The sequence below is a fragment of the Mus pahari genome, chromosome 13 (genome assembly GCF_900095145.1).
Source record: "Mus pahari chromosome 13, PAHARI_EIJ_v1.1, whole genome shotgun sequence".
NCBI lineage: Eukaryota > Metazoa > Chordata > Mammalia > Rodentia > Muridae > Mus > Mus pahari.
In genome coordinates this window covers 34,810,129-34,820,114 of record NC_034602.1, presented here as the reverse complement: position 1 = coordinate 34,820,114, position 9,986 = coordinate 34,810,129, and the positions used below count along the sequence as shown (strand labels likewise).

Below are 9,986 nucleotides of genomic sequence, written 5' to 3'. Positions count from 1 at the left end.
ACTATATATATTTAAATATTTAACTTTCCTTTGTGATAGGTTTTTTTGTTTGTTTGTTTGTTTGTTTGTTTTGAAATTATCTCAGGAAGTCTTGCACATGTTAATGTACTAAATGCCAAAACTAGTGTGGAGAGAGGAAAGTTCAGGTACTTTGCATCTTCCCAGAACATATGAATATACATGTATGTATATGTTATGTCACATGTATATGCTTACAGTGTTACTCAGTTACTGTATACATTTGGAATTTTATAAATAGAATATTGCACAAATAGTCTAAATCCATATGACTTCTGTAAGTGATTTGTGTTTCTTAATTTTAAAATAAAATTAGGCTTTACTTATCTGCCAGCATGTATATTTTTATATGAAAAGAACACTGTACCCTAGTTAGCTTACATTTACTAAGGACTCTTGGGTATTAGTGAGCTATAGTCATTCCTAAAGGCATGAACCAGTTAGATAAAATAACTGCTCTATATAACTGGGAAGAATGTAAAACGTAGAGTATGATCACCTGGACACTTGCACTACACTTCTTGGTGCCTGATACTTACTGTGGGCTACCCCATCCATGGAGCAGAAGTGCCTCAGATGTTCTAGAGCTCACATAGCAGCTATACCCAAATGTTAAGTTTGTATCTAAAATGTGTTTCCTAAGTACCCTTTATTTTCCAACAGCACTGTGAAAAAGAAAAGGCCTCTTCCAAGGACCTCAGGCACACTCATGGGAAAGGTGAACCAAGTAGACCTGCCAGGAGGCTGTCAGAGTCTCTGCATTCGGCCGATGAAAACAAGACTGAATCAAAAGTAGAAAGAGAATATAAGCGACGGACATCCACTCCTGTTATATTGGAAGGAGCTCAGGAAGAAACAGATACCAGAGATGGAAAAAAGCAACCAGAACGCGCAGAAACTAGTGTGGAAGAAACCCAGAAGCAGAAAAGCACCCTTAAAAATGAAAAGTATCAAAAGAAAGATGATCCTGAAACACATGGGAAAGGCCTACCTAAAAAAGAGGCAAAGTCTGCCAAGGAGAGACCTGAGAAAGAGAAAGCTCAATCAGAAGAAAAGTCATCGTCAAAACACAAACACAAAGGTGACGGTGTGCATAAAATGAGCGATGAGACTGAACTTCACTCTTCTGAGAAGAGTGAAACAGAGGAAAGTGTTCGGAAGCAGGGTCAACAAACAAAACTTTCTTCAGACGATAAAACTGAACGTAAAAGTAAACACAAGAATGAAAGGAAATTGTCAGTATTGGGTAGAGATGGGAAGCCAGTTTCTGAATACACTATAAAAACAGATGAGCATGCACGTAAAGATAACAAAAAGGAGAAGCACCTATCATCCGAAAAAAACAAGGCTGAGCACAAATCAAGGAGGTCAAGTGACTCTAAACTGCAGAAAGACGCTCTAAGCTCCAAGCAACACAGTGTAACCTTGCAGAAAAGAAGCGAGAGCTGTTCCGAAGATAAGTGTGAGACAGAGTCCACTAATGCTGATAGCAGCTTAAAACCAGAAGAGCTTCTTCATAAGGAGAGGCGACGAACGAAGAGCTTGTTAGAAGAGAAGGTTGTGTCAAAATCTAAATCAAAAGGTCAAAGCAAACAAACAAAGGCTGCTGAAACAGAATCACAGGAAGGTGTCACCAAACAGGTGACAACTCCAAAGCCTGATAAAGAGAAAAACACAGAAGACAATGACACAGAAAGGCAGCGCAAGTCCAAACTTGAAGACAGAACTTCTGAAGAAACTGTCACTGACTCTGCATTAGAGAATGCTGTACCTTCAGCACATAGCGCGCAGAAGGACTCTGGACACAGAGCTAAGTTAGCGTCGATTAAAGAGAAGCATAAGACAGATAAAGACTCAACCTCCTCTAAACTTGAGAGGAAGGTCTCAGATGGGCACAGAAGCAGAAGCTTAAAGCATAGTAATAAAGACATGAAAAGGAAAGAAGAAAATAAGCCAGATGACAAGAATGGTAAAGAAGTTGACAGCAGTCATGAAAAGGGCAGAGGGAATGGCCCAGTCACAGAAAAAAAACTAAGTAGAAGGCTGTGTGAAAACCGAAGAGGAAGTACGCCACAGGAAATGGCCAAGGAAGATAAGTTAGCAGCAAACATGTCAGGCGCTACCAGTAGTTCCTCTCTGCAGAGACCAAAAAAAAGCACAGAAACCGCATCGATCCCCGAACAAGAGCCTATGGAAATTGATTCTGAGGCAGCTGTTGAAAATGTGTCTGAACTTTCTAAAACTGAGGACATCAGTAGTAACAGTTCTCAGCAAGACACTGACTTTGAAAATGTTACAAAACATAAAGCCACTGCTGGAGTTTTAAAGGATGAGTTAAGAACTTCCATGGTAGATTCAAAACCAGCAGCAGCTGTGACATGTAAATCGGGGCGTGGACTAGCAGTAACAAGCGCTTCTGAAAAACATTCTGACCATAAAAGCACCTTGACCAAGAAAGTGCATAGCCAAAGTAATCCATCAAAAGCCACCCCTAGGGAGCGAGAGCCAGTTCAGCGAGGAGCCCAGGAAGTAAGTGTAGACGCTGAAGTGAGTCGGAAAGCCCTCTCTAGGGCCCTCTCAGAAAACGAGAAGGGCCAGAAGAATTTGAAAGGCATGTCCAAAACCACTGAAGAATGTGGCACTCACAGAAATGCTTCTCTTGCATACTCTACAGACTCAGACCTCTTGTCATCCTCAGGCTCTGTGACTGTTGTTCCTCAGAAAGAATCTCACAATTCAAATACAATTCCTGTAATTGACAGAGAAGCCATGTCAGAAGGTGGCAGAGCCAGTACCTCCCTTGTAAATCATTCTGATGTCCCTAACCAAGATTTGACTGTTAAGAAGTCAGAAGTCCATAAAACAAATGGCAGCAAAGAAGGTAATGATGGCTTCACAGTGGATATGCCAACAAAAGCAAGTGGTGGTAGCAAAAGGCACCTTTCTGAAGATAGCCAGGCCACATTGCTGTACAGTAAAGAAGGCAAAATAAGCATACCTCTTGCTGACAAGTCAATGAGCATGACTGGGGAAAATAAGAACATTAACAAACAAAGGAGCCTGATGGGCATAGCCAAGAAAGAGAGTGATCTGAAAGTAAATCCTGATATAAAGCAAGACGGTGCTGCAGGCGAGCATGTCGTAGACCTGAGTACAAGAAAGGAGGCTGAGACAGTCAGACGTAAGCATAATAAAGAAATGCCAACTGATGTTGAAAGGAAGACTGAAAACAGTCAAGTAGACACCAGTGCTAGGCGTGATTCTGCCCCTGTGCCACAGCAAAGGCACGGGAAAATGGAGAGGGGGGCAGCTGGATCTGGTAGACGAGACAAAGCTTTTATTGCTACTAGTACTGAAGGGACGGACAAAGGCATCATGTTAAACACAGTCAAGACTGGAGATGCCACCACCACTTCATCAGAAGTAGGAGAGAAGGGGACGGCTTTACCTTGCACCAGTATTGAGGCGGACGAAGGCTTCATGATGGGTGCATGCCCTAAAAAACATCCCCTCCAGGTTGGGGCAGAAGCCAGTGAATGCACTGTTTTTGCTGCAGCTGAAGAGGGTAAGGGTGTTGTCACAGAAGGATTTGCTGAAAGTGAGATTTTGCTTACAAGCTCCAAGGAAGGAGAAAGTGGAGAATGTGCTGTGGCTGAGTCAGAAGACAGAGTAGCAGGTCCCTTGGCTGCTCATACAGTTCAAGCTGAAGCCAATGTGAACAGTATTACAACAGAGGAAAAAGACGATGCAGTAACCAGTGCAGGCTCTGAGGAAAAGTGTGGTGGTTCTTCATGTGCAGTTGAGGGGACGGCTACTTTTATTGGTGAAGTTGAAAGTGATGGAGCTGTTACAAGTGCAGGGACAGAAATAAGAGCAGGATCTCTGAGCAGTGAAGATGTTGATGGATCCCAAGAAAATAGGATACAAGTTGGTTCTAAAAAAGAAACGGAAGGCACCGTGACATGTACTGAAACCAAAGGAAGAAATGATAACTTCATTTGCTTGGTAACTAGAGTAGGAACCCAAGAGCAACGTGTAGTTACAGGTGCAGATGTGGTCCAAGTAAATGATGATAAAGCCCAAGAGGCAAATACCAATCAAGCAGGAGATGGTTCTGGAACTGATGGTACAGAAGGTGAGAGTGCAGTCACCAGCACGGGCATTACCGAAGAAGATGGGGAAGCATCAGCAAATTGCACAGGCTCAGAAGACAACAACAGGGAAGGCTGTGCCATAAGTTCTGAAACAGAAGAAAATGCAGAGAGTGCCATGGACAGCACAGAAGCCAAAGACATTACTAATGCACCTTTGGTGGCTGCTGGTCCCTGTGATGATGAAGGCATTGTGACCAGCACAGGTGCAAAAGAAGAGGATGATGAGGACGAGGGTGTTGTGACTAGTACTGGAAGAGGAAATGAACCTGGACATGCTTCAGCTTGCACAGGGATAGAAGAAAGTGAAGGAATGATAGTTTGTGAGAGTGGAGAGAGGGGTGCTCAGATTGGCCCTACAATAGACCATGTGAATGCTGAGGCTGGGGCAGCAACTGTGAATACAAATGACAGTAATGTTGATAGTATGAGTGGTGCAGAGAAGGAAATCAAGGACACCAACATCTGTTCCAGTGCCAAAGGGATTGTGGAAAGCAGCGTAACCAGTGCCTTGGCAGGAAACAGTGACAGGCCACCAGTTCTACATGGTAGTGAGGGTCCTATGGCTAGTGCAACTTCTCACCACAGTGACAGTCAGCTTACCAGGAAAGAAACAGTAGAAGATACAACTATTTCCACTGGCTTGGTGAGGGGCAGTGATGATGTTCTTGTGTCTGGTGCAGTTCCAGAATGTGAAGTTGGCCACATGTCACCCAGGGAAAATGAAGAGTGCGATGGCCTTATGGCTTCTACAGCCAGTTGTGATGTTTCCAACAAGGACAGCTTAGCAGGGAGTAAAAGTCAGGGCAATGGCTTGATGATTTCCACTAGTACAAATGATTGCACCCCTCAGATAAGTGCAGTCATAGATGTGAGAAGAGGACATTTGTGCACTCTGAGCACTGAAGAAAATAGGGACGCCACCAGAGTACACAGGGAAGGATTCGAGGCTCCTATGCCCAGTGCAATTTCAGGTGAGAATAGCCAGCTCACTGCTAGCAGAAGTGAAGAAAAGGATGAGTGTGCTATGATTTCCACAAGCATAGGGGAAGAATTTGACCTTCCTATTTCTAGCGCTGTTACAGTCACATGTGCTGAAAGGCAGCAGCCAGTTGCAGCAGTTGAGGAAAGCACCACAGGTCCAGCCTTGGTAAGCACTGAGGACTTTGAGGTGCCTATGCCCAGTGCTCCCACTGAAGCGGAAAGCCCTCTTGCCTCAACCAGCAAAGAAGAGAAGGATGAATGTGCTCTCATTTCCACCAGCATAGCTGAAGAGTGTGAAGCCTCTGGCTCTGGTGTAAGTGGAAATGCACCATCTGTTACCGACGGGAATGCAGTCATCTCGACAAGTTCAGTGGAAGACTGTGAAGGCTCTGTGTCCAGTGCTGTCCCTCAGGAGTCCGTCTGTCCCTCGGTCATACCAGTAGAGGAGACAGGTGACACTGCCATGATTTCCACAAGCACCTCTGAAGGACGCGAAGCTGTCATGGTTGGTACTATCCCTACAGATGATGACCAGGCCAGCACTGTGAGAGGGGAGGATTTGAGTGATGCCGCCATTATCTCCACCAGCACAGCAGAGTGTGTGTTGACGTGCACTAGCTTAAGCAGGCATGAAGAGAATCAGCAAGTCTCACACAACCCAGAAGGAAATGGTGGACATTTAGCTACAGAGCAAAGTAAGTGTGAACTACCCATGCCCAGCCTCGTGGCTGAGAGTAATTTTAAGTGCCCTGGGCCATTCACGATGGGCAAAGGAGTAGGTCCTTTAATGGCAGTAGGCACCAGGGGGGAGCATGACAGGTTGCCAGTCTGTGAGCCTTCAGCGGAACAAGGCCAGCCAGGCACTGCTTTGTGCTTAGGAGAGGAAGAAAGTCATGGCATGGACTGCCCTGGTCAAGACCTCACTGCAAAAGAAAGGAATACATTGCTGAGCTCTGTTCAGAGGGAGAGCAAAAGTGCAGAGGCAGAGGCAGCCGAGGACAGTAGCACAGCCAGGGGAATAGTGAGAAAGGCCTCAGAGAGGAATGCAAACTCACTATCTGAGACAAACTGTCTGAGAGAACCAGAACAGAAGTCTGCTGAGGATTCCTCTGGCAGCATTCACTATCTGACAGCAGTAAATACTGGTGCTAAAACTGATGACATGCTGCCCATCACAGATGCTGCATTGGAGTATCCTGACCACCAGGAACCTGAGAACAACTTGAAAACTACCACCAAATGTATTACAGGCCAAGAGTCAAAAATGCCTTCTTCCCACACAGGAGTCCTTCCAGCTGTCAGCCATGTAGCTCCATGTGCTTCAAAACAGGAGGGGGGCATGCCTACAAAAAGTGACCACAGTGGCACGTGGACTAGTGAAGGGTCGGCTGAGAAAATGAGACATGTTGCTGGTGCAAGGCAGTCATTCCACAGGGAAGGAAACCTTGATGTCACTCTTCCTCCTGGGGATAATGGGTGTGGCATAGGTGAGAGTCCATTTAGAATTGTCTATTCTAACAGAGGTGACTTTATAACAAATCCTGTGTCTTAAACATTAAAACTAGACCATTGCTCCTAGGTCAGTATAGAAGAGTCAGGAGGCTAAGGGGAGGCATCTAAACATGTTGATTTTCTTGACTGGCAAGTTTCTGAGCTTCGTCCACCTTAAGATCTGTTCGTCCGTACCTTAATTGGTTGGTTGGGGATTGAACCCTGGACCTGTCACATACTCGACAGCTGAGCCACACACATTTCCAGCTCCTATTTTTATTAACTGAGTTGGCAATTCAAGTAAGATGCAATAATTTCCAGTTTCGAATATTTGGAAGGAGGGTATGCTCCTTCAAATGTACTATTCTTGTGGAAATCAGTCATCTCTTTCAAAGGTATAGTTCAGTGATTATACTATCCAGTTTTAGGTGCTATGCTAGGTTCTAGAGGTGCAGATAATCAATGTGGAAAAGACAGCTATGAATTCTGCCACAGTGACTCAAGTATGACAAGTGTTTAGGATGAGGTAGAGAGCAACATATTCTACAAACTCGGTTTCTGAGTTAAAATTGAAGGAGCCAATAGACTTTGATTTATCTCCATTTTAGCTTTATAAACTATGGCATCCTTAACATTTAAAGAGGAACCAACTTTACTTACACTAAGCCTAGCTTCAGAAAGCTGCAGCTAGTAGATTAAGCCCTGTTTGTTAAGCAGCATTAGCAAATGTCCTAAAGTATCTTCTCCAAAAAACATGCCAGTTGGTTGTCTAGCACCAAATAGCCCAGGAAATACGCATAAGTAATGTTATACACACTGAGCAGGTTATGTTTAGAAGTGTGTGTGTGTGTGTGTGTGTGTGTGTGTGTGTGTGTGTGTGTGAGAGAGAGAGTAAGAGGGAGGGAAGGAGGGAGGGAGGGGGAAAGAGAGAGAGAGAACACACATGTATATTTATGTACATACATATGCACATAACAGCAATTAATGAAAAAAGAGGATATGAATTTAAAAGAGCAGGAAGAGGTCTATGGCAGTTTGGAGGGAGGAAGGGGAAAACGATACAATCTCAAGAATAAAAGGGGCTGGAGAGCTGGCTCAGCTTTAAAGCACTGACTGCTCTTTTAGAGGACCCAGGTTCGATTCCCAGTACCCATAGGCAGGTCACCACTAACTCCAGTTCCAGAGGATCTGACACCCTTGCAGAGATGTATATGCAGGCAGAACAATGTACATAAATATAAATAAATGTTTTTTAAATAAAAAACTTAGGAATAAACGTATTCTAAGGGTTGAAACAAATAATTTACCTTTCCCATTACATTTAGCCTAGAATGAATTGAATACTCCAATAGTTGGTGTGAATCAGTTACACTACATTCTTTTATTAATCTGTCCCCTAGAAGAGCAAATAGAGGCCTTTTAACAAGGAAAAACTTGCAGGCTCTTGGGGAAATGAAGTCTCTTGCTTTTCTTTATCAGCTTCTGTGTGAGACAGGTGAGGGAAATAAGCCACAGCTACAAAAGGGTGTGATAAAATTGCTACCTGAGAAGATTTCATTGTCTCTGTATAGGCCTGACAGGTTTTAATTCTGTGTTCAGTTTCACTGTGTCAGGTAGCAAAGTGAGTCTATCATACATCACCTTATTGGTCCGGTATTTATAAATCTCAAAGGTTCAGAATGTTGCTTAGATATTTTTAGAGACAAATTTAATGGAGCTGACTATAGAACAATACTAGGAAGTAAGCACAAATAATATATTTTATCTCCCTTTCTGGGCAGCTTACCTTTTTATGCAAACATTCCCCAGAGATGAGCAAATGGCCCCTTTCCCCACAGTGGACTTCTTTTTCCAGCCCCTTTCCCCCACCGTGGACTACTTTTGCTAACAGTGAAATAAGTCAGCAAGTGTAGATGGCTCTGACTACCAGATAACATGCCATTTGTTTTTTGTGTGAGATGTATTTTTGCATTCAGTTTTTAAAATTATGTTAATTCTTTGAGTTTCATTAGGCAATGAAAAGTCACCACCAAAGGGTATAGGAGGATTGAAACTGTTGACTGGCTTAACAACTGAGGTAAGTCCAGACACATGGTAGTGTTGTCACCTTATAGGGTGAAAAGCTAAGAACTGCAGTAATCTTATTAAAACGTACTGTTGTCAATTCCATCTCATTGAGGCAGACATGTAGCCACCTTCAGTCTCTCTGTCACCCATGTTTAATTTTCTGTCAACAAAACATGAGTCCAATTCCCATAGCTACCACCAATGCCTCGGTGACTTTAGTGGTTTCCCATTAGACCTTGACTTCTGTTGCTGCCCTTCCTATAGCTTATGTTGCCATGTCCAGTGTCTTTAAAAATGGCAATTGGGTCTTCTCATACTTCTGCTTAACTTTTCCATAGTGTCATGTTTTGAATAAAATTGTTGTTAATTTTGATAGATGTGTACCATACACAATTTAGACTCCTGTTTCCTGTTTCCAGACTGATTCCTCAGTACTGCCAACAGTGGGATGAGCTGGCAGTGAATGGAAGGTACCCCAAAAGAGCATTGGACAGGCAGCAAGGAGAGTTTGCAAAAGGACATTGGTGCAGAATTCTAAAAATAGAGTTGAAGTTTATTGGAAGAGAAAGAAGAGAAAACCTAGGCAAAGAGAGAAAGGATGGAAGATACTGTGGTACTTCAGGCTCCCTGCTGTAACATTTCATTCTGGTGAAGGAGTAGAAAGGATGGAAGATACTGTGGTACTTCAGGTTCCCCGCTGTAACACTTCATTCTGGTGAAGGAGTATAAAGGATGGAAGATACTGTGGTACTTCCGGCTCCCCGCTGTAACCCTTCACTCTGGTGAAGGAGTAGGCTTAATCAGGAGTAGGGAGGACCACATGGATTGTGCTAAGCTAGAATGTTAACCTTTTGCCGTAGAGAAGCATTGATGGGTGAAATGTGAGATTGGACTGATTTTCCCTGTTTTGTTTTTAAATGTTGACATGCTAATTTTTCAGTTCATGGAAGTAGATTATTAAATTCATTCTGGATGCTGAGGGAGGAGACATCTAATATACCACAGTTGCCAGCTAGACTCACCTCGCTTATTTTTGCGGTGCTTTGGATTTTTATAGATATCTGTGAGATCAGAGGAAGATACAAGTCATGGAGTTGTAGCGGCACCAGAGAACGCATGTGTTGGAAGGCGGAGAGGGGCAGGTAAGCTGTTTCTAGCAATCATTCACACTGTCTGTTGTTCACACTGTCTGTCTCTGCATTGGTTTTTATCTTCCATTGCAGCTTAAAGTTGGTCGATGGTTTAGAGTAAAAAACTGGGAGACAATGAATTTGC

At 43.5% G+C, this 9,986-nt stretch overlaps 1 protein-coding gene across 7 annotated transcripts in view; it reads left to right on the top strand.

Moving 5' to 3' along the window:
* Positions 1-9,986, top strand: part of Bod1l1 (biorientation of chromosomes in cell division 1 like 1) — a 57,041-nt gene that overhangs the window by 22,330 nt on the left and 24,725 nt on the right. For 2 of the 7 annotated variants that reach the window (XM_021210382.2, XM_021210381.2), the window contains exons 10-12: positions 682-6,640; positions 8,657-8,721; positions 9,769-9,853. In XM_021210382.2, coding sequence (XP_021066041.1) covers positions 682-6,640; positions 8,657-8,721; positions 9,769-9,853 — 6,109 coding nt within the window. Of the gene's footprint in view, positions 1-681; positions 6,641-8,647; positions 8,722-9,768; positions 9,854-9,986 lie in introns of all 7 variants that reach the window. The other 5 variants (XM_029545035.1, XM_029545034.1, XM_029545036.1 and 2 more) reach the window with 4 other exon arrangements.